Source organism: Choloepus didactylus, chromosome 7 (genome assembly GCF_015220235.1).
Source record: "Choloepus didactylus isolate mChoDid1 chromosome 7, mChoDid1.pri, whole genome shotgun sequence".
In the NCBI taxonomy this organism is placed as follows: domain Eukaryota; kingdom Metazoa; phylum Chordata; class Mammalia; order Pilosa; family Megalonychidae; genus Choloepus; species Choloepus didactylus.
In genome coordinates, this window is record NC_051313.1 from 64,848,816 (window position 1) to 64,874,441 (window position 25,626).

A 25,626-nucleotide genomic window follows, 5' to 3' on the forward strand; every position below is an offset into this window, starting at 1 on the left:
TCTGTTATACTTGACCTTTACCTCTAACTTAAGTAGACCAGATCAGCATTTCCAGTGTCCAGAGAATCACTGGCACTGGCTTGCCTTGGAGGAGAGAAGAGGCTGAGGTAACGCTGGCAGGGGGTCTAACCCATTTCAGCAACAGGCAGAGGATTAGTTTCCCAGGCTGCAGACAGGCATAACTTGCATCCATTTTCAGCTCAAAATAATTGACCTAACCCATTTTCTGTTTACGTGAATATCAAGGATGGCCAAAACTAGCCTATTAACCATTTTCAGGATGGGGGTGGGGGGAGAAGGCATTATGTCATATAATTTTGTAATCAGACTTTATTAGGCATAACTTTTAATGCGGCATTGACTGGAGGAGGTAGACCTCTCATATGTAAACTCCCAGGGATCCAGATAGTTACGATTCCTTTTTTATTGTTAGCCAAAATTATGTTCTTATTCTTTCCAGAGTAGCAAAAGATCAGTAATTACTATTTCCTAAGTACTTTCTGGTTTAATGTAATAAAACAAGACTTGAGGTAAGACTGATCAGAGCAAAAAATGTGACCAACCCAATAAAAGACATTAATTAAAATTTCTTTCAGTTAAATGATATACATATAAAGAATCAACAAAGATATCCACTATCACTATCACTATTATTGATCATCATTGTAGAATCTAGTTACCACAATAAATTAAGATATAAACAGGAGAAAGGAAGATGAAATTTATTGTTTGCATATTATGTGCCCGTGAAGTTATATAATCCAAGAGAATTGGAAAAGTGTTAGAGTGTGTAAAAGGGTGTGTGAATATCAGACATCTATAGGTGTGTATGTAGATACATTTATATATACACATATGTATATACATATAATCAATAGCTTATATTAAATTATGAAATGGAAGAAACAGCATGTCCAAAATGGCAACAAAAACTATCAAACACACAGCAATACACTTTATTAAAAATGTGTAAGTATATTTAAAAAATGAAAATCCTGAATAAATGGACATTTTAGTTGCTAACATTCAATCTTGTAAAGACAGAAATTTGTTCCAAATTAATCTATAATTTTAAGACTATTTGAAACAAAATTGCAGTGGGTACTTTTTAAAACCCAATAAAATTATTCTAAAATTTATCTGGAATAATAATTGTTCCTGAAAAGAAGGAAGACTGTGTATTGTCTGAGTGTGTTAGTAGGCTGTTAATTTATCAAAAGGTATAAACTATAGAGATTAAAATCAAATGGTACTTGTATGGGAATAGACAGGTCAGTAGAAGAGAATAAGGGTCCAGAAAGAGATCAAGGTATACCTAGAAGTTTGGTATGTGACACAGGTAGCATTTCAAGTTAGTGGGGAAAAGACATTACGTATTTTATACACAAAATTTCTGTATTATATAAAAAAAAATTTCAGATAAAATAAAAATTTTAAGTGTGTATGTTGTGGGGGCCCATCAATCATAAAATACTAGAAAATAAAAAATATTTAAGACTGATAATATGTTCATGCTGGATATTATCAAACACCAATACCTTGGTGTGAGTGTACAACTGCATAATAGTGTTTATGATTTAGACTCTAGAAATAATCACACAAATGTGCAAACACATATCCTTGGGTAGTCACTATGGAACTGGTGGTAATAGTGAAGAATTAGAAACAATCTAAATGTACGTCAAATAAGGGATTAATTAAATAAAATGTTACACCTTCAAAACATGGGACGTTATGCAGCAATGAAAAAGAATGAGGTAGGGCAATATGAATACTAAAGATAACCAACAGCTAACAATTATATGCAAATACATGCACCAAGCCTTACTTGATCCCCACAACACTGTTTCAGGTGGGTACTGTTATTACTCCCATGTTAGGGATAAGAAAATTTAAAGTGCCTTGTTCGGAGTCCCACAGCTATTAATTGGCAAAGCTGGGATTTGAATCCACAGAGATCCCAGTTTGGCATCCATGCTCTTAACAATTACGCTACACTGCATGGCAAGAAAAAGTGTTCATAATAGCATATTAGCTGCAAAACAAGTGCCACAACAAAAACAAAACTAACTAACAATGCAATCTGTAGAACACTATATATAGTGTGATTTGATATGTATTTGTGCCTGGAAATACAAACTGTTAACAGTAGATGATTGGCTTTCAAAGTTACGTAAAACAAGTTATGTATTACCCAGACAAGAGGTAATACCAGAACAGTGCTGTTACTTTTCATTTAGACTCTTAACAAGCACTTCGGATAACCAAAACTAACTGAACATGATTTCTTGAAAACAATTAAAAAACCAAAAATGCAGTCCATTCCAAAAAAGTTTGTTATATATTGTACCTCAAATAGAAAATTAAGGATTGCATCTAGCTAACAGACCAGCATTTTAAACTGTGAGTTTTGACCCATTTGTTAGTCATGAAACCATTCAATCATTTAAGAAATATTTTTGAATGCCTATTACATACCAGGCATTGTTCTGGGCATCTGAGGTATGCATTAGTGAATCAAAAATCACTGTCTTCATGAAACTTACAATCTAAGTGAGGAAGGGGGTACAGACAATAAACATTATTGATCTACCATATATGCTATACATGTTAAAATTTGATAAATATTATGGAAAAAATTGAGCAGTGTAAGAACATAGTAATGGTGGCGTGGATAGGTTTCAATTTTAAAATGGTTCAGCCTCATTGAGAAAATGACATTTGATCCAATATGTGAAGGAGGCAGTAATGAACCATACAAATATCTGGGAGAAGAGCTTTTCCTGGCAATGGGTGCAAAGGCCCTATGGTGGATATGTGTCTGGCATGTTCCAGAAAGAACAAGGAGGCTAAGGTGGCTGAAGCTGAGAGGGAGAACAAGCAGTAGGAGATGAAGTTAGAGAGGCATCATGTAGGGTCCTTGTGTGGCCTGTGGCTTTTACTCTGAGTGAAATAGTGAGTCAATGGAAGGTTTTGAGCAAAGGAGTGACATTATCTGACAAATTTTTAAAGGACTATTCTGACTACTGTTTTGAGAAAAAAGCTGTAGTGGGCGAAGGGAGAGGCAGGAAACCAGAAGCAGTATTCCAGGGAAGACTTGACAGTGACTTGGACTGTGGTGGTACCAGAGAAGGAAGGTGACAAGAATAGTGTGATTCTTGATACATTTTGAAGGCAGAACCCAAGTTTTTGGCTTGATCAATTCAAAGGGCAGAGAGAATGCAGGAAGATTATAGGTTTTGGGAGGAACATCAGGAGTTCAATTTTGGACATGTTAACCTTGAAACATCTAGCAGATATTAAGTGTGGATGTTAAATAGGCAAACGGATATTAAAATCTGGTGCTCAGGAGAGAGGTGTGGGCTCAAGAGTAAGCACTGGAATCTGACACCCAGGGGTCTAAATACCCCTGGCAACATGGAATATGACCCCCAGAAAGGAATCTGAACCCGGCATCATGGGATAGAGAACATCTTCTTGACCAAAAGGGGGATGTGAAAGGAAATGAAATAAGTTTCAATGGCAGAGAGGTCACTCCGGTGGGCACTCTTACGCATAATATACATAACCCTTTTTAGGTTCTAATGAACTGGAATAGCTAGCAGTAAATAATTGAAACTATCAAACTACAACTCAGAACCCTTGAATCTTGAAGACGATTGCATAAAAATGTAGTTTATGAGGGGTGACAATGTGATTGGGAAAGCCATATGGACGACACTCCCCTTTGTCCAGTGTATGGATGGATGAGTAGAAAAATGGGAGCCAAAAAAAAAAAAAAAAAAAAGCACACAGTGATTTTTTTTACTTTAATTGTTCTTTTTCACTTTAATTTTTATCCTTATTACTTCTGTGTGTGTGGTAATGAAAATGTTAAAAAATTAATTTTGGTGATGGATGCACAACTATATAGTGCAACTGTGAACAACTGATTGTATGCTTTGTATGACTGTAAGGTATGTGAATATATCTCAATAAAATTGAATTATTAAAAAAAAAAAAAAAAAAACGAGTAAGTCCTGGGGCACTGTAACATTAGGAGGTCAAGGGGAAGAGAAACCACCAAAGAAGACTGAGAAGGTGCATGCACTGGGGTTGGAGGAAAACCAAGAGAGTCCAGATCCTTGGAAGTCATTACAGAGGAAGTCAAACCCTGATGACAGGTACAGGGAAATGAAGACTGAGAACTGACCATTAGATTTAGGAGATGGAAGTCACTGGTGCTTTGATAAAAGCAGTTTTGATGGAGTCTGTAAAAGCCTAATTGGAATCACTTTGAGAGAGAAGAGGAGAGGAATTAAGAAATGAGACTACTTCCGAATTTTTGGTGGGTTCCCACTAGCATTTTGTTTTAAAAGAAAGGGAATAAAATTGAAAACAAAGTATCAGAATTAAAAAGTTTGAAAGCTACAAGATTAGATTAATTTACAGAGAAGGAAAAAAAAGTACACCTAAAATGGGTCACATTCCTGCTTCAAAAGAGCTATTTATCCTTAACTTGATTTAGAAGTGATTATATTGCTATCAGGTAAATGGTTCAAAAAAGATCTGTGACACTTAATGTATGAAAAGCTTTATAGCTGTCATTAAAGAAATTCTTAAAGAGAGAAAGGAACCCAGTTCTCTTAGGCACTGGAAATATGGGCATATTTGGTAGTTTGTGGTATGAGAAAGAAACAGAACCACACATTGGATTTTAGTTGCTTCCTTAGCTTTGCCTACTTAACACACACACAAACAAAACCTTTTTTCTTTTTTTCTTAAGCAAAAGGATTGGGCTGTAAAACAAATTTAGTGGGGAAAGTAAAAAAAAATAATATGAGAACCTAAAGTTAGACATTCCATTTCTTATTAAAGTGATCTTGTAATGATGAACTTTGTGAAAGCTCAGATGTCAGAGTGCATGAGGTGAATTTAGCCTTCTGGTTTCTTCTATAATAAAAATAAAACCAAATTCAAAAAAAAAAAGAGAGAGAAAGAGAATCATTTAGTAATCATTAAAAGAAATCACCTTGCAGGGCAATGCAGTGTTCTGCTTCATCATGCAGAAAGCCAATAATTTCTGGTTAAGCACTGATTATATAAACTTCTGATTGTGAGAACAGATAGCTATAAGGAGAAACTGGTCAATCCATCGCCAATGTAAAGATCATGTGACTAAAGAGTCCTCAAGTTCTAAACTGACATTACCATTACAAAGCAGCTTCAAAAAATATTCAAAACCCAAATCAACAAATGTATTACATCAATGAAGGCTAGAAGTTAAAGGGGGTGGGGGTGGGGGTGGAGAAGCCTGCAACAACCATCTACTAGCAGAGATCTTCAGACTAATACAACGGAGCAATCATATGTGATCCTTCAAGTGAAACAGAAACCAAAAGCATACACAAAGAATGTATTTTCCTTTTAGCTGAATAGCTGCACTTCAAATGGCTAAAACAGAATCAAAATTTAGAGGAAAATATTGGTAAGAGTTAAAAATCAGAAAAAATTCTTGCTTTCCTTTTGCTATCTGGAATAAAAGTGATAAACCCTTTTTCTATTAAGGGTCAGTAATCTGAGGGAAAAAATTAAAAGCTATGTTAGTGAAAGCACATTTAGGGGTACTTTCATTTTTTATATTCTATAACATTTAACTTTTTAAAAACAATATATATATTTTAACTGGAAAATTAATAATTTAATTATTAATTGATAATTTAAAAACTTTTATTTATCAAAAATAATACTGAGAACCTATTCCATTTCATGGTAATTCAGATCCAAGGTATATTTAAAAAAAATCTATAAACATAAATAAGGATAGCATCTCTTTATACAGCCAAGCATGTTAAAGAGCCTTTACTTAACGATTTAGATACAAGATTACAGACATAACCAGACATATAAGCTCAGTAAGAATTTTTAAGCAATGATTTAGGCACCAAGTTATACATGGCTTAAGAGTCACAATTCATCCTCTCTGTTATACTGTTAAGACCAACCTTTAAATACCTTCCTAATTTCCTAAGATCTGTGAGAATTCGCAAAGAAAGACGAAGTACATTTCCTTCTAGCTTGTATTCCATTTTAAGCAATGAAAGTAGAAAAAACTAAAATCTGTAAGACTTGGGGATTTTAGAGGTTACCAACACTCTTCTACCCCATCTAACTTCTCCCGTACAACCTTTCACTGCCTCCTGCAAACCGTGCTGCAGCTCCCTGTCCCTACCCCACCCAGTTAACTCCTCCAAAGCCTCGATATTTCATATTAGATGCCACTTCTGAGAAGCTGTCTTGAACTCACAAATGGAGCATTCAGACCTTACCCATCACAGCAGTCATTACTCTGCACTGTAATTGCCTGTCTACTTGTCTGCCTGAATCTCCCACTTGCAAAAATTGTGTCTGGAACAGAACAGGGTCATCTTTCTCAACAGATCAGTGGTTCCACAAATCAGGCATTAAATAAACATCCTTTTTTTTTTGAATGTATGAACAAGGCAATGACCATGCAATGATAAAGAATTTCATGACTTCAGGCCTTAGTAAAAGAACAGTTTCTCTAAGATGAATGGTTTTCAAATTAGTTCATGTTGGGGAGCACCTGGAAGCCATGGTACCCTTTCTGGAACACCTTGCTCTTTTGAAACTCTCAAAGAAAGTTCTCACAGATCTTAGGAAATTAGGGAAGTATTTAAAGTATTTAAAGGTTGGTCTTAACAGTACAACAGAGAGGATGAATTTTGACTCTTAAGCCACGATGACTTGGTGCCTAAATCATTGCTTAAAAATTCTTAGCTTATTTACATCTGGTTATGTCTGTAATCTTGTAACTAAATCACTGTCTGTCAAATTGAATAAATTTTATTTCACCATATGATTAGGAACAATTTTAGTAGCATAAAATATACACATATCTTACTGATGTACTATAAAAGTATAGCCTCACATTCATAAGAAACAAAAGGCTGAATGTTAAATTTGATCAGTTATTTCTGAGTTTAATATTTATTAACTAGCTGTTCATTTTACTAGCAGAAAAGTGACACTAAATGTTCAATAAAGGGAAAGAAGAACATAAAATTAAAATACAAATTCAGATCTTTATTTCTGTTCATTGGGACAAAAACTCATTGTTCACTATTAACAGAATATCTTAGTCCAGTTTTTCTACTTGAAAACTACCTGAAAGCCATCTAGCTCCTGCATAGATAAGGACTTTTTTTCTCCTTTGATGGCTTCATTTTTTTCCTCAAGTTTTTTGAATGCTTTCTTATTCTTTATGTCCCAGAACAATGTTTCTCAAAATGTGGTCCCTAGGCCATCTGTCCAGAATGTGCTGGAGTGCTCCTTAAATGTAGATTCCTGATGACCTCTCCCCATGGATCCCTATCTGATTCACTGTCTTTGGGAGGAAGGCAGAAATCTACAGGTGTTTAACACACCACAGCTCAATCTTACGCATGCCAAAGACTGAAAACCAGGACTCTAAATCCAGTGACTTTCAACATTTTTTGCTTTAAACTGTGCTTCAATGATTCAGCTCTTTGTCTGATTTCACCACAAACTTACAGATAACTGTGGAGAACCTGATGTAATGCTGATTTAGGATTGGCAATACCTGTTCCAAAAGGGAGAAATTATATTTTAATCATGAAATCTGATACATCTTCTGTTATCATTTTTTCATAATGAGATCTTTAAATATCTTCTAAGGTTGATCTGCATAACAAGAAACAATGCGTTCCTTAGTTTCCAAATCTCTACAGTCTCTAAACTAAACTGAAGTGATCAAATGTTTATATTATTACTCAGGTCATGTTTTTTAAACTCAGTGAAGGCTGAGCTAACCTGCTAATTTATTACTGTTAAAGTCAAAAGACTTCCTCAGAAATTAGAATAATTTCTATCAGCTTAAAGTAAATTCTTTCAGCTATCAATTAACTTCAGTTTATAAATCTGTTTCTGTAGCAAGCTCATAAGGTTACACTTGGGATAAGCAGACTAAACACTGGCTCCTTTCACTTATGTGCTTGCACCCCACGCTGAGATGATTGGTCACAGGATGGGGGCGGTCTGATTCCACAGAAATGTGCTCTGTTGACTCATTCAAAAATTTTGGATATGTTCTGAACATGGGCTACTGGCCACTAATCCATGTAAATTTCCTTTTATTGCCATCTTTCAAATAATTGGGATATGTCTGAAAAAAAGCACTGGACTTTGAAGGTTCAGATTTAAATTTTAGTTCTCCCAATTGCAGAAAAGTCACTCAAGATTTGTGGCCTCAGTTTCCTTATTTGGAAGAAAATGGGATAACTCTAGGTGAATAATTCTTAACTGATGGGGTTGGGGGAAAAGAACAAATTCCCCTAGGAAGGAGGGCAAACTTTTTATTATCCCCAATACCAAGAATCACTGCTTTAGTGAACCACTGCTATTGATAATGACAGTATAGTATTCTTCCTGTTCCTATAAGGTGACCCTTCTATGAATTTCAAAAGTCTGAAAAATTCTTGGTCTAGTGTTTGATTTCTAGATGGCTGTTTAGAAATTCTCTCCAGCTGAAAAGTAGGTCTTATTTTGTATCAGACCGGGAAAAGCAGATGCACTCACCTAGCTCACTGCTGGGTTAGCACCATTTTTACCACTTCCTGTTCACAAATGGTTTTTCATCTTAACTATGTTCTTATATAATGATACATGGTTGAGTGAAAAATTAACTAATCCAACAGAGGGATGTGGTCTTCATGATTCTGGAGTTGACTGAATGAGGAAAGAACCACTGCACTCATGTTAAATTATGACCTATGTTCAAAAGTGTACCCTTGAATGCTCCTCAAAACAACTGTGCTATAAAATTCTGTAGGTCTGTTTCCACTCATGAAAATACAACAAAACTTTTATCATGTTACTACAAATTCTTTGTAAATACTTTTTAATGGTCACAAAATATTTCATCAAGCAGATCTATAGTTATTTAAACATGTCAGTTTCCTGATAAATCGGATTTTTTCAGAGAAATACTACATTTAAGCAGTTTCTTACAAAAAATTCAAATTGGAAATTATATTAAGACTATGTTTCTAATAATACTCAACAAGTTTTCTTTCCAAAGCAACATTTAGTGAGCATTTTAATCTTATTTTCTTTCCTGACTTGAATTTACAAATTTGAAGACAAGTGATGAGAATATCTGGTCTCCTAAATTCTGATGATTTCTACTAAGAATAATTAAACTACAAAATGTCCCTGACTTCTTGTCCACATCCAATCTCTAAAAAGGAGAAAAGGGTAATTCCAGAGTCTGGGAGTTCCCAGATTCCTTTCCTCTTGTGCTGCACAGACCCTTGCCTGTCCTTGTAGCTGCTGCATTTGATCCTCAGAGCTTTCTACATTCCTCTGCTTTGAAGGCTTATGTTTCTGACCTCAGCTTGGTAATATGAGTGAAACCTCACTTTCTATTTATTGCTTCTGCTTTACTTGGAATCCCGAATCCATATTTTAGATCTTGGCAAAGAACAGTGGAAGGTACTACAGTTTTGAAGTCAGACCTGGAATAGAATCCTGGTTCCGTCAGCAACTGAGTGATCTCTGGCAAGTCATTTAATCCTATCTGTGCTTCAGTTTCCTCAGCTGTAAAGTGTGACAATGATATCTACTACAGCGGTGAACTCTAAGTATTAGATCAGAAAACAGGGATAAGGTGCCTAAAAAAGTCCCTAGCACACTGCAAGCCTTCAAGAAATGGTGCTTACTATTGAACCATTACTATTACTGCTCATGTTTCTCTCCCCAGTTTGGAATTGGCATTCATGATCCTTGACTGTTCCCAAGATGGCCAGTACCAGGGAGGCTTAGGAGGAAAAGAACAAGTCCCTCCCTGACAAGGGAATTTATGAATTTGGGAACACTCAGCTGGAGAAGGAAGACAATCACTAACCAGGAAGGTCAAAAGAGGAAACCAAGCAAGAATCACCTGGGTGTTTGGGAAAGGCATGTTTACTTGAACAGAAAACAAAAGAAGTCTCAGAAATATTCTAGTTGAGGTATGCATATAAATACATAGGAATCTCTAATTGGAAGTTAAAAATATTAAGTGAAACATAACTTTTCAGTAGCAATCTAGTTTCCACAAGGAGTTATTTTTCTATATAGCCTGAAATTAGTTTTCTATCTTAAGCTGTACCAGCTAATCACTAACATTTGTATTATTAAGTTTCTGGATTTAAAGTGCTTTCAATGTGAATTTTCCTCCTATTGTGCCCATCTGTTCTTTTATTGAGTCACAAGGAAACCAATACTTAGTAACTATTCAGTTCTCACACTGCTTTATATTTTCATACAAGCCTTTATTTTCACTAAGGAAAATACTGTGTGCAGAAACTTAGCTCATACTTCATTTCTCTTTCACATTATCCATCTGGTCATTATTTTTATGGAAGACTAAAAATTCACCATACATACAAAAATAAAGCCAAGGAATACAAAGGATTATAACTTTGAAAGGTGTATCTGTCAGAGATGGTAAGCAATCTTTGATAATCTACTAATAACACTAAGAAATCCTATCTGCATGATATCAGACACATTTTTGAATTCTCCACTGTCAATGTGGACATAGCTTGAGTGGGGATAAGGCATACAGGCCACTGCCTACTCATTGTTGCTCCTAATCAAGGCCAAGATGAGCTCACTTCCCATGGATATTTTCCCTGCCATGATGTCAATCTTGTGACTTCCAACGATCCCTACCTAAGCTCCCTCGTGCAGTACTGATATCTGACTAAACAACCACTAGCTTTACTTTAAAAACCACAAGTTCAAACAAAGGGAAACAAAGAAATGGATGGTTGCTATGTTAAGAACACAAGCTACAAACATAAATTCAAGATATATACAAATATTCTTAGATACAACATAGTGTCTTATGAAACTCCTAGCAGACAAAGTGCTGGAAGACGGTTTTACTTACTGGCAGGCTCATAAAACAGAAAAAAATAATTAAAAAAAACTACCTCAGCAGCTGCAAGGCCGACGCATACTCCTCTGAATCCCATATGTTCTTTTCTAAACATGTGCAGTACAGCTCTCTAATCTGTAAGTGAACAGCACATTCGTGAGGAACCAAAAGTGAAGCACTAAGTTTACACACTACTTAGTTTGGCAAAACCAAATATGGCCAAGAAAAAAAAATTAATGCTATTAAAACAACCAGTTTCTTTAGATGGCAACAGGCTTGGCATATATCACATGGATGAGGCTTTATAAGAACATCATTTACGTAAAAGCAAAATGAAACTACATTGGGACTGGCTGATATCACTGGCCATTTCTTTGTGATTAAAAAATGACGAATTAAAAGTGATAATATGATTATAAAAAAGAAGGTTCAATGGCAGAAACAACCTCAAAAACAAGTCATTCATATATTTCTATTTGCCCTCCAAAACTGAGTTAAGGATGCAAAGACTCAGGATAACAGAATTCTTCTGTTAACATCAACTCTACAAATGGTTCAAAAGGTTTACATTATGACATAAGGGCCACCTGACCATAATTTTGCAAGGAGCAGAAGCACTGTTTCTATTTTGGTTCTTGGTGCAATGCAAAGCTAACAGTTAAACATTCTCAAACAGATTCCTTTTTCCAGTCTTATAAGGGTGGAGGGTAGATCTCTCAGTATAGGGAACAAAACAAAGTAGTGTTAAAGAAGGACAGTTAAAATACCTTAGCACAAATACACTGTTGGAGAAGCAACAATAGAATTGTAGTTGTTTCTAGCCATGGTCTTCAGAACAAAAAATACTATCTCAATTACCAGTAATGCCTACAGATGAAATGGATTTAGATTATATTCTCATTGCCAAGATTTGGATCCATTTCAAATTCTGGTATCTTTAACACTACAGAAATCAAAGAAGAAACTACAAATATTCCTACTTCATAGATTTCAAATGAGGGAGAGCTTTGGTTACCTGTCGACCCAATGGGTACTTGGGAAGAGAAGCGGTGAATTTATGAAGACATCTCAAAACCAGGAAGTAATTTGTATGGTAAACATGCAAATTTTCTAGTAATGACTGTGTTTCTTCCTAAAAATCCCAGAATATATTATTAATATGTAAGTCAGTAATTAAAAGAATAATAAAATCTACTTCATGGTTATGTATAGTTTCTGGAAAACTGACAAGAGAGAAGATTCAGAATTACAAATTAGCCTGCTTAATTCATGAGACTTTGTAAGACACACAAAATCCAGAAGTAAGTCTGGCTATTTCTGATTTAATGTCAAGTCTAGTGATTTTTACATACATGAGAATTAACATGGCAATTTAATCTCTTCATATCTTCAGCATTGCTACAATACCTTGGACCCCCACAATACAAGTGTACCCAAGACCACCTCCCTGGATGCCTGTCCTGTGCCACACTGAAGGAAGTCCATGGTCCTCCACCTCACAGGCACCAGGAGGGTGAAGAGCTCACCAGGAGGCCCAGAAGCAATGTGATTAACAGTAGGTGACGTTCTGCTCATGTGTATGCATTTCCTAAGGTACTGCATGAGTTCTGTTTGGAGGGGAAAAAGTGAGGACAAATGAAGAAACACCACAGTGATTCTGATAGATCTCTGCCTCATGTTGGAAAACCTCATTTCTGGCTTTATTCACTTTACTGATTAAGGGGAAAAAAAAGTAAAAAAAAAAAAAGAGAAATCTGAAGGCAATAAGCTTTATAATTTAGAATTCATCAAGTATGATATGGAGGATAGTGTCTTAAGACACCTATGGGATGACTAGTAAGTTGTTTGGGTTTTGTTTTTTTTTGGTGGGTTGGGAGCAGGGAGTATTATGCTTTCTAGAGCATTCTGAAATAGTTTTAGAAGTGATTTTCAACATTATATCTTATTAAATGTTTTTCAGACTTCAATATCTTTTATAACTACTTATTTCTCTAACATTTTAAGAGGATTATGATCCATGGCAAGATCTTCAATTATTTCTTCTCTAAAAAGTCAAATAAAGGACTTTAACTACTGGACTGTGTCTTTTTTTTTTCAGTAATACCTTGCAGATACCTATTAGTTTTATCATTCAATTGTGCAGAATATAACTCCTCAAATACCAATAAATTCAAGCAAATCTAACCTATATAAAGCAGCAAATCTGATATATTTTTCCTAAACCCTGACTTAGAAATCAATTCCTTGGTCAGCAATCTATGGGTCATTACCTGAAAGCATAGGGCAAATAAAAGAAAAGCTTTTAGTACCAAAATGTTTTTCCTCCCATTATTTGAATTGGCTGGTAATTCAGAAATCTGGTCTCCTCTCATAACATAAGTAGCCATAATTGAAAGTTACTTTAATCACCACTGGGAGAGCTTTAATTCTATTTTCACTATAAGTTATAGCATAGAGATTGCATTGATGTGTGCCTAAACAGTTTTTAAATGGGGAATATTCTGGAGAAAAAGGAATCCATTACTGAATATACTGCATGCCATTCAAGCTACTTGCACTGCCTATTTACTTTTGCTTTGTGGAATAACTGTATGTTCAAGTAACTGGGTGATGCAGTAGAATTCAATGATATGTTCATTGAATTTACTTGGATGAGAGAAAATAAATATTTTACATATTATGGACAATATTGCACACTGTACCACTCAATGATCTATAAGCCCTAGAGGAAGTGTGAGATGAAGCATGTAAGTGTATTTTTCTCCCAGGTGGTCTTAGTCCCTTCATACTTCTCACTGTGTGATTATGTCTCTGTGCTAAGTAGAGTTATAGGGTTTAAAAACAGGATACTTTCATTTGTTTGCTTTTCATATAACATGGCAGACTATTTCATCTCATCTGAAGCTCAATTAAGGAAACAAAGTCTCGTTCCAATGCAGAGAAAGAAAACAAAGACAGAACAACTGGGTATGCTGGATTTAATGAGAGAAGGTCTATTGAACTGTACTTTTCTAAGGGATTTTCAAGAGTAATTTTGACCATCTCTAATCTTTGCCTTACGTGCTGACTTTAGAACTTAAATCTCCACATAAGATTCCACTGGTATTTATATCGGTGCTATCAACTGCAACAGAAAAGATCCCAAATGACTAATTTTTTCACATAACCTATCCTGTAAGTTCTCTGCCTTTCTGAGGCATATCTGCCTTTACTTCTCCAGGACAATAAGTCCTGAGGCACTTTATAGATGCTATTTTATAAATTCAAAACTTGTAAAAGGTCTCGATAGCTGAGAAATTGGCCACTTAATATATTACAGCAGCATCACACTATGCACATGCAAAAAAAGCCTGTAGAAATATTAATTCATTTTTAACCTCACTCACTAAGTTTTTCCTCAGGTATCTTTTTTGTACATCAGTCATAGTTCTCTATTTTATTTCATAATTGTGCTTAGGAGAATTCTTTCCAACAGAGATACACTTTACCTAGGAATATTGATTATCTCCGAAAGAAACATCCTTCTGTTTGTCTTAAAACATGAAGACCTCTGGTCTTTTGATTTTTGATCAAGATATGAGAAGAGAAATAATTCTCTGCTATAAGAAAAACAGAGCAAATACACAGCAGCTTCCTCACTCTTCCTCAAACATGCAAGACATGCTCCAACCTCAGGTCCTAAACACTTGGCTGTCTCCTCTGCTTGGAGTACTCTTCCTCTAAACTCTTGCATGGCAAGCTTCGTAACTTCTTTGAGGTCTTTGATTTTCAACTCAGTGAGACCCTTATTTAAAATTTCAACCCCACCCAGGCACATGGAACTTCATATTCCCCTTCTCTGTTTCATTGTTTTTCCTTAGCACCTATCATTAACATAGTGAACATTTTACCTATCTTATTTATTGCTTATCTCCCCAACAGAATGTAAGCTCCATGAGGTTTCTGTCTGTTTTTTTCACTCTTGTATTCTCGTCACCTAGACTAATACTGGGCATAGAGGAAGCATTCAAAAAATATTTGTTGAATAAATTAGTGTATTAATAAATGGAGGCCAACAGTCGCTCTTCTAACTTAAGGGAAAACTGCTTATTGTCTTGCCAGATGTGATTTAGATTTCCTAGTTTTTCAAAAAAACCCAATATTCTGAATCTGTAATATAAAATTTCTCTATTTGTAAATATTGGTTCAGATTTTTAATACATAGTATAAACCTAAATACACCTTTATATTAGGCTGTAGTTGCCAGTCAAGATGTAATACATCATCTTAAATCACTCATCTTCAACCACATCAATCCTGTCCATGATTCATTCAAAAATCATTCATTTATTGTTTACTTATATGACAGTCCCTACCATCAGTGACATAGCTGCTTTCTTTGGAGGAGAAATCAGATTACATAAAACTGAAATGAATATAGGTAAAGAAAAAATGATTAGGCAGAAATACATTTGCTATGATGCTTTGGTTTTTGTATTTATTTCTCTTTTAATTTCCATAACTATCACTTTTGCATCTAGAATTGCATGTACAGGGGTGAACAGTGACATTAGATTTAAAGAAAGTAAAAACTGTAAGTTTTTGTAATTTCTTTCTTTTCAATTCACTATTATTAAAAGCTGGTAAAAGAGACCTAACTTGAATTTTAGGATTAAGAGGTTATCAGCTGTCCAAGAACATGCATATTTCAGCATTTTCTTATGTATCCTCTTGATCTAACTAATGATCATTTTTCTCATTAGAGAGAAATTTTGACTGGCAGTGTTTCCCAGGCTTGACTCACTACACTGCAGCTACCTAAAAGAGCACCAGTCCACAGCTTTTTCCCAGCTCTCTTTAGTCCTACAGTTTAGACTGCACAGCTCAGATCAGAAGAAGCACTTAAAGGGTTTGGATTTAAATTGCCAATTCCTGACACACTAGGCTAATGTCTAGCTCATTTTATCACATCTAGTAAGCTCCAGTTGTTTTCCTTCTTTCCTCTTTTCTATTTATTAATTTATTATTTTTTCTAATAGATCCTTTCCCTCCTCCTGCCCTTTAAGTCTGTAAAAAAACAAAAACAAAAACAAAAACAAAAATAAAAACAAAAACAAAACACCACAAAGAAGAGATGGAACATGTGCTGGTTTGCATATATTATGCCCCCCAGAAAAAGCCATATTCTTTAATGTAATCTTGTGGGGGCAGATTGATTAATCTTTTTGATTGAAAGTTTCCATAGATATTTGGCCCCACCCATTCAGGGCACGTCTTGATTAGTTTACTGGAGTCCTTTAAAAAGAGCTCCAGGCACAGATGCTTGCTGATGCTTTGAGATGCTGGCCAAGAATTTGCTCTGGAGAAGGTAAGAGAGGACAAAACACCCCAAGGGCAGCTGAGAGAGACTTTTGGAGACACAGTTCAGAGCTGACAGAGTTGCTCAGAGAGGCTTGAAATGTGGACAGAAGGATGTTTGGAGATGCTAATCTAAGGACACACAGGAGCTAAGAGAGGAACTGAACCAGAACCTGGGACCAGCAGATGCCAGCCATGTGCCTTCTCAGCTGACAGAGGTGTTCCGGACGTCATTGGCCTTTCTTCAGTGAAGGTATCCTCTTATTGATGCCTTAGTTGGGACACTTTTATGGCCTTAGAACTGTAAATTTGCAACTTAATAAATCCCCTTTACAAAAGCCAATCTGTTTCTGGTATTTTGTATAACGGCAGCATTAGCAAACCAGAACAGAAGCAAAGGTGAAAAGCAAGTCTTTACTAAACTCATGAACCAATTTTGTGCCTTTTGCTCATGAATCACCATGATAAGCATACAGAAGGGATAGATGAAATCCTTGCTGTGCCACTAAATTGCTCTGTGATCTCAGACATTTCACTTCATTTCTCTTGACTATAGTTCTTCATTTTAAAACAAGGGCACTGAGTCCCATCAAAATCAATTATAGGTGTGGTCAGTCCTAATACAAAATTCCCCTCTATCTGTGAAACTTAGAAAAAGTTATCTGTTTCCAATACACAAAGGAAGGGCAAGAATAGGGTAAACATTCCCATTGCCATAAGGAGAAACAGTAAGGAAAACAGGGTTAACAGGACCAAAAAGTAATATATTACAATTCTAAGAAGGTCAAGACTTACTTCCCATTCTCAATGGATTTAAAATCTAGTTGGGCAAATATGCATAGGGGCATGAAACATTAATTATACAAGACAGGATAATAAACCTGTCATCTGCAAGGGATGGAATCTAAATTTTCTACATAACAGGAGGTTTAACCCTTCAAACTTAGTTTGAAAATGTCAAACATCTTTACAAAGATTTAAATAAAAATATTTAAATGACTCAAATAAAATATATGGATTCACTCATTTATTTAATATCCTGAGCACAATGTAACCTCTTCTTGACTAGACAGATCAACATGACTAGCAAATCAATACTGGTAACGTGGTTGGTAGAGAGAGCACAAGAATAAAATGGTCCTTTTCAAAAAAGTCTCTTGAAAATAAAATGTGTGTGTGTGTATACACAAATATAGGATGACATAACTGTATATTTTGGCGGGGCAGAGGGGACTTGTTCCCCTTTCTTTAACTGAAGCAGCAGCACGTACTGCGCATGGCACGTGGCGGCTGAACATGGCTACCTAACCTAAAATGCTAAACCTACCACAAATTAGCTTTACTATTAACTTGCCACAATATTTGATGGCCCCATTTCTGACTTCTTGAACACTAACAAAGAACCTAAGGCATCTTTTTGTCAGCTTGTATGAATTCTTCAATAAAGTGGTGTATAAAGTATTTGGGCTTTGACATCAGTTCTGGGTATTAATACCAGATCCTACACTTTCTATTGTGACATTTTACACACGCAAGCTACTTAGTCTTTTTGTTACTCTCCTCAAAGGGATAAAAACATGTAACTTACGTGGTAGCTGTTTCTCATGAGATTATGCACATAAGCTACCAAATAATTGGCAGAAGTTGTAACTATTCCCCAATCCTTCCCCAAACACTTGCTTATGGGGTATAAAAAGAAGACTTTTTCACTATTAAAATAATCTTTCTACTATTCCAAGGCCTAGGGTTTTTTATTATTAAATAATAATGACAATTATGCAATTATGATGTGAGGCCACAATCTTCTCTCAAAGCGCTTCTTAATGTCTGACTGGAAACAAAATTCAGGCACAAGCAATAATAAAAATTCCATCTTTGTAATTTTTGACAGCTCAATTTGTCATGAAATATATTTTAACAAATTTAAGTTTTTAAAGGTCAAAAAAAAAAAGCTTGATTACAAAGCAACACTATAGGGCAAAAATATATCCAGTCATTGATCCTGCTATTTTGGCTAAAACCTACAAATATCTAACATAATAACTAATCTATCTTCCATTAGCTGATGGGACTAAAATAAATTTTTAATGAGGACTCGAAATGATTTAACCAGTCATAAAACATTATTACTAATCTGTTTAATGAAAAGTAGATAAAATAATAGCATTCTAGAGCCAAAAGGAACCTTAAAGATTATTTGGATAAACCTTTATTACAGGCTTTAGGAAAGCTATAAAGTCACAGAAGTTTGAATTTATGGGAGCTCATGCGAAGCTTATTATGTTTAAACTTAGAAGAATGTGATTGTCACATTGCCAGAGTATACTTTTAGGGTAATGTACCCAGTTGCACTATACAACTGTTCAGGGGACAGAGTACTCAGAAATGAGAAAATGTACATGAAAATGGGTTTTCGTCATATGGCTTTTTAATGTCCCACCTTCGTGTGGACTTCCTAATGAATCTTCTAAAAATGTACACTGTTCAGTAAGCAGAATTTTTTAAATTTAAAAATCCAGTATTAAAAAACTCAAACCTGAAGTTTATTATATACAAAGCCGGCATAAAGTTTTCAAGCAGTGTCTATGAAACTAATGGGTTCATGGTTTTAAGGGAGTTGAAAGTTATTTTTTACATCTTGAGTCCAGTCAGAGGATAACTGAAATGAATCATTTTTGTAATATAACAGATTAGTTCTACACTTAAGAGCTAAAGGGAAACAGCGTTTCCTTCCTGGGAGTCATCTAGTTTGTTGGTTCTCAAAGAGTGGTCTACAAATCAACAGCAAAAGCTTCACCTGAAACCCTGTTAGAAATGCAAATTCTTGGGCCCCAGTCCAGACCTAGGAAATCAGAAACTCTGTGAATAAAACCCAGAAATCTGTGTTTCAACAAGCCCTCTGGGTGATTCTGATGGATGCTTAAATTTGAGAATCACTGGTCTAGCTCATCAAGGTAGGGAGCAAAGCAGATTTTTAGGACAGAAACAGTGGATTATGAAGAGTGCAGATTTCTCTTAGAAATTCAAGTACATAAAATGGGTGTAAAATGATAAACTCTTAATGGTAGGCATGTCTGTGTAACTATATAATCTATATACTATTATATATTATATATTTTAAGATATACATTGTATATGTTACAAATATCTAACTTCACATTGAGATCTTATTTTTTATCATAGTGAAAAATACATTAACAGTAACAATAGTGAAAAACAGATAACAGTAACAGTTTTTATGATTTACATTTATAAAAGTTTTATTGCTATATCATTCTCACTCCCTAAACACACTTTAAACAATAACCTATGAGCAAATCATAGTAGGAATTACTATTCCATTTTATAGATAAGGTAACTGAAACTTAAAGAGTAAGTGATTTTCCTAAGTACACATGGCTAGTGAGTAGCTGGAGTTCAAAGGCAAGATTTCTTTGTTCAAGATTGGGTATTTTCCACCATACCATGCAGTACCATATTACTGATTATCATGCATTTTTACAAAACTATAAAAAGAGATGCATTATAATGAAAATAAAATATTCAAAGATATTTTGACTCCAAACCAGAAAAATCAACAGACACAATGATTAAGTATTCTACCAAAGGAGAATAAAATTCCCAATGATTTCTTCATAGATTTCTTCCTTTCTTTGAAGTTAGCAACAGGTAACGTGCAGATAACTTTTTCAGGGTAAGGGTACAAATCTTTGTCTTCCTTCATATTCCTCACTGTTTAAGTCTCAAGAAAATATGCCCTTATATGACAAAATATAAAATCAAATATAAAATCCCCAAATCAATACCTGTCTTGTGTCAATCTTGTCTCTTGTCAGACCTATCATGACTTAGGCAAAGATAATAACAGACAGGGCTGATAAGTGCAATAAGAACAAGTACAGTGTAAATAAATGCTTAGGAAATACACAGAAAGTCAATGAAAAGCAGAGATAAACATCAGAATATTTCTATAATAGACTAGCCCAGACCTTCTCTCCGTTTGTCATCTCAGTGGTTAAAGGCACTCTTGAAAATTCTATTCCTGACTTCTGAAAATACACTGTGACAGAAATTTCTAGCAGGAAATGTACTTGGCAACTAGCTAACTCAGGAGAGAGCTAATCTATCTAATCTTAAAAGACTCAGTAAACATGCACACATTCTTTTCCACTGGTTCTTAAATTTCCTCTCTACCAAAATAACCTGCATTGGTTTGAGGGCGTCTTAAACTGCTCTGAAAAGATTACAGAGATTATTAAAATGATTATTGACGCCAATCTAGAAGTGATTTTAAATTATGGCCCAGTTGTTTAATAAAAGCCATTCTCAGTATTTAAGTAAATAAGGAGGTAAATAAGTAAGAACTACATGGAATACATGCCCTCTAGAAACTTACTTTCATTTGTTCAAAATTTGAAAATAGCATGTATCAGCAAAACTCACACCTACCACTAGGGCTTAACTTCAAATTTATCCTAATTTTATTTCAATTTTCTAACAACTTCTTCCTAAGAAAGATATGAGGAATATGAAAATAAATGTGACATTACAGTTTCTAAATGTCTATCAGTAAGGGACATGTTAAATAAAATGAAGGTACATTCATTCAGCAGAATACTATGGCTCTCTTTAGTCTGCATATGGAATGATTTCCAAGATGAAGTGCAAAACAAAACAAGGTGCAGAATAGCATGCATAACAGCGTGCATAATATCCTTAGTGTCTGTAAAAAAGGAGGAAAGCCCCCAAAATATATCTAATTATATGTATATGCACAGAGTATCTCTAAAATGATAAGAAACTAATAATATTGACTGTATTCTGAGAGGGTTACTGGGTAATTGGAGAAGAGAGGTGGGAGGAAGCCTTTTCCTGTATATTATTTTTGTCTTTTTAATTTTGTACCATGTCCAAGTATTATATACTCAAGAAAGAAAAAAAATTCCTTCTTTGATACCCCTATGCTGTATGCCTAACTCAAAATTGTCTAAGCTCATTACATCTTTCCTGGAATATTATTTTTTAAATCAATAATCACTTAGCAATAGGTGCCTAAGATGTAAGGCTTCTATGTACTGTTATACATGACAGTCTTTAAAAGAACATTAAAATGAGACTGCCTGCAGATTCCAAAACTGCTTTGTTGAAAGAAAGTTGAGATCTAAAAGTGCTTTCAAAACAGACCACAGGTGAAACCCAGTGTTCTATTTAATATTTGTTCTCCATAAGAGTCTTATCTTTTAGATGAGCTGAAGTTTTGTGTCACTAATAACATGTACATTCCAAATTGACTACCACAATCTAGTTCTTCATTGTGCAAAAGCATATCAGGATGAACAGATATGTTTTATAAAATTAACTCAATAAATATTATGTGCATATTCTTTTTCATGAAGAAGAAAAAAAAAGTGAAGTAGACATATTCACATTCCTACCTTTAAAATTTTTTCATTGGTCAATAATGCAACCTGCTTTTCTGAAGCTTGCTTTTCCACATACCTAAAATTTTCACCATTCCATATACAAAAAGAGAAAATTAAACATTCTGAATATTTTAATAGCATGTGGGAATAAAAAACTATTTTTCCTAGAATGATGGCCACATTCTTTAATTACTTCTCAAAAATAAATTCAAGGTGACAATCAGTGCAATGGCAATTTTTAACTTTAAAAATCAGCTACACTCATACTTTAGAAGTCTAATCATAAACAAAGGCCATAAACCCAAGAAACAAGAAATGTTATTTCTGAAAATTAATTCTGACAAACTTGGAAATTATGTCCCTTTGTAAAAACATCTGTCTTTATTTTCAAACCCAACAAAGAAATCCCACAATTAAAAATGGGAGGGTTTTATATTGTGCAAAACAAAACGAAAAGAGTAAGCAATGTTACTCTTCCCTATCTCAAAAATAACTGGATGTACAATGCCTTATTTCACTCCAAACTCTACCATAAGATGTAGCTAAATATATACTTCCCCTTTTACCTTCTAAAAGATGGAAGACGTCTGATGTTTTCACACTGATTATCTGTTAAAAAACTTATTCTTCTCTTGGCCTCTGGGAGATTACAGCATAGAACACTGAGGGGCTGGGAATAGAAATGCTCTAACAGAGAAAGCTGAAAGAAATATGAAGATTAAATATATCTGTTATATTTTGGCAGTAAATCTTTTGCTCTGTGTCTGCTCAATTTTAAGTTTTTTTTTTTTAAGAACAAAATAATTTATGGCACTAATATATTTAATATCACAATAACAGTGTAAACAACATATAAATGGCTTTATGCTCCAATATTTTTGGGTTCCAATTTTGTGGACAAGATCAGAAAATGGTACTCTCTGCAACATGAACTAAGGAAACTAAACATATTAGCTATCTGTACAAGCAATTCTCTTAAGATACTTGTATATGTGGTGTGGATGGGACTAGGGTATCATCTAAGGGTTCACCAGATGCCCAAGTATTCCAAAGAAATAGCAATGTAAAATGTGAAATCCCAAACATAAAAACTGGTCTGCTACAATAAATAAACATGCCATAATGGTAGAAATTTTGACTAATGATAAAAAAGAATAATGAAAAATGAGGGGACAGCTAAAGAAAATTTTTCTTTTTAGATTCAATTTTATTCCATGGAAGAAAACATGGTACAGTATCTGGTATCTACAGTATCCTACTAACTAGACTGCTGTGGTCTTCATAGTGGAAGGAGGATGATTTTCCAGATTCTAACACTACTTGCACTATATCTCTCATGAGACTATCCAAATGTTAAACACTTTGATTCTAAGTGACCTACTCATGACCAGTTTGGTTTTCCAGATACCTTGGGACTAGAAAGACAGTTTCCTAAATAGTGAATGTATACATTCTGGCCAGTGAAAAGTGGCATTTCCTCATCACAAATTAATAAATGAAAATGCTAGGTTATATATCAGTCTTAAAGTATCTGGTTGGCATGAATAAGGAATCTAGAACTTGATCATTCCTGGGTGAAATGATAATGAATTTCTGAGACTTTATAGCTGAGTACTAGATACCCAAGACCAGAGGAAATCCTCCAAAATAGTCCATTCCCAAGGCTTTAAGGCAAAGAGCCAACCTAACTTGGCAACAGAGAAAAAAAGCAAGCAACTGTTCAAGTCAAGTGTTAAATTATTTTTGTGCATATTAACATAATTTTGTTTCGTATCTGTATTTCCCAACTATACTGAAGTGTTAATATTTATGCCAACATTTTAATCATCAGAGAAGTAAGAACCAAACTGGTTAAGGGACTTGCTGGGGAGGAGGAATGGAAGGAAGTCACATGAGTTATAGTGGAGCTATAAAGAGGACAAGAACCCAGTAACACCTTACTTTTTCCAAGTGTGTTTTCAATATCTGGGTCAACTAACAAATTGATTAAAATATCATGCCAATGAGGGGATTGAGCATATACATTAAACAGAATGTCTATATGCCCTGTTATACTTCCTGTAGAAATTAGGCTTACAAATATTTTCCACTGACCATTAGAGAAACGGGAAGAATAGGGTTTAAAGGCCCTGCCATTTATTATCAGTGTGACCTTGACCAAATCATGTGCAAAACTGAGAATAATACACATTAATGAAATAATGTAAATTCTTAGCAAAGAGCCTAGTCCAAAAGAGGTGCTTAGTAAATTATCAGGAACCTTTAAAATCATCTAATCTGACCCCCTTATTTTACAGATGAAAACACTGGGACCCAGAGGGATTCAGTAACTTGGTTAAATGTCCTTTTCTTTACTCACTTTCTCAATGGTATTTGAGAGTACGGTTTCTATTTCCTAAAACTCTTTCTTCCCCTGACTTTGTACGTGATCTTCCGCTTTCTATTGGCTTCATTCTGTTAACTTTTTTTTCTTCTGCTCACTCTTAAATGTCAGCATGCCTTAGAGTTCTACATTTATCCCATCCTCATCTCATGAGTTCAACCACCACCTTTTAATGATAAATTCTATTATCTATTTCTAGCCCAAATCTTCCTCCTAACCTCCAAATCTTTATATCTAACATACTCCTAAATGAATTATATGCCAAAGAAACTTACCCTTTTCTCACAACAAACTTGCTCTTTGCTTTATATTAACATATACACTTAATAAATTGTTCCAACCTCCAATACATCTGGCACACTAAAACTTGTGTGTCACCTTCACGCCTCTCTTACACATCCTATCATCCACTTAGTCACCAGGTTCTGTCAATTCTACCTAATCTTCAAATGTATTTCCTCCTCCCTAGGCCCCCATCATTTCCTTTGTTTAGGCCCTTTTCACATCCTGTCCAGATGACTGCAACAGCCTTATATTACAGCTCCCTGCCTTTACTGTTGTCTTGCCTGGAGGGCTCTTCCAACTGAGACCTCAATCACTCTGATTCCACAGAATACACTTCCATCCTCCTACAGAACTCACAGGCATGTTTCTTTCATAGTACTGACTACACAGAATTGTAATTGTAGATTTACTCTTCTGCCTCCTTCACTGGACAATGAACATTCTGAAGCTGAGATTTATTTTTCCTTTTTATCTCCAGGGCCCATCACAGTGCCTGGCTCACAGTAGGCCCTTGGTAAGTATTTATGAGTACATAAATGAATGAATTAATGAATGAATGAATGAAATAAAGGAGAGAAGTAATTTAGGAAGTTATTAGACCTGAATATCATTTAATTTCACATTTTGCTAAGATAAATCATGTTTTCCTGCTTTAAAATACCCTTTTTAAAGAATCAAAGTTGAAAAAAAGGGGACATATTTTAGCCATAAAAAAACCACAACAGCGTTTTATGTGAAGGAAGAATACAAACGAGAAATAATTTATAATATTTGAAGAATGGCACAACCATGAGGTATTATATCATATTTCACTTTTGCACTGAAGGTTACCAATATATAGGTTTTAATGAATTTGACAACTGACGTGTGTTCACAATAACTATATTTTGCTAAGATAATTTAGGTAGTTGCCAAGAAAAGGAAATAATATTAACTTTTAAGCAACTGGGGAATATGATCTTCTTTTTTTTAGATTAGAGCAAATGTTCTGAAGCTAAGCCCATGAATTGGCTTCTAGCACTTCAAGAAATCCCAGTGAAAATGAAAAATGGTTCCTCCTGCAACAAAATGGTTAAGAATCCCCAGAATGGATTGAGGTCTTTTTCCTACTATTGGTATCCAAATTAATACATTCTCTACATTCTGCTGCAAGGTAAAGAAACGGTAAAACCTAGAATAATATAACTTGAATTTACTTGTTCTAGATTTTCCCATTTAAAATGCCTTAATGTCAGACTAAATAGAAAAAAACA

General features: G+C 34.8%; 1 protein-coding gene and 1 long non-coding RNA gene across 6 annotated transcripts in view; one reads left to right on the forward strand and one right to left on the reverse strand.

The window, feature by feature from the left end:
* The window catches only part of ORC3 (origin recognition complex subunit 3), a 74,248-nt gene that overhangs the window by 12,571 nt on the left and 36,051 nt on the right, over positions 1-25,626 (reverse strand). For 4 of the 5 annotated variants that reach the window (XM_037842853.1, XM_037842854.1, XM_037842851.1 and 1 more), the window contains 4 exons: positions 22,272-22,405; positions 21,718-21,781; positions 11,961-12,077; positions 11,001-11,080 (listed from right to left, as the gene is read on the reverse strand). In XM_037842853.1, the coding sequence (XP_037698781.1) occupies positions 11,001-11,080; positions 11,961-12,077; positions 21,718-21,781; positions 22,272-22,405 (395 nt within the window). The remainder of the gene's footprint in view (positions 1-11,000; positions 11,081-11,960; positions 12,078-21,717; positions 21,782-22,271; positions 22,406-25,626) is intronic. The other variant, XM_037842852.1, reaches the window with a different exon arrangement.
* On the forward strand, positions 71-25,520 carry LOC119539354. Its single transcript, XR_005217858.1, has 4 exons — positions 71-107; positions 12,339-12,500; positions 24,852-24,887; positions 25,347-25,520. It is a non-coding gene; the product is annotated as an uncharacterized LOC119539354 (long non-coding RNA).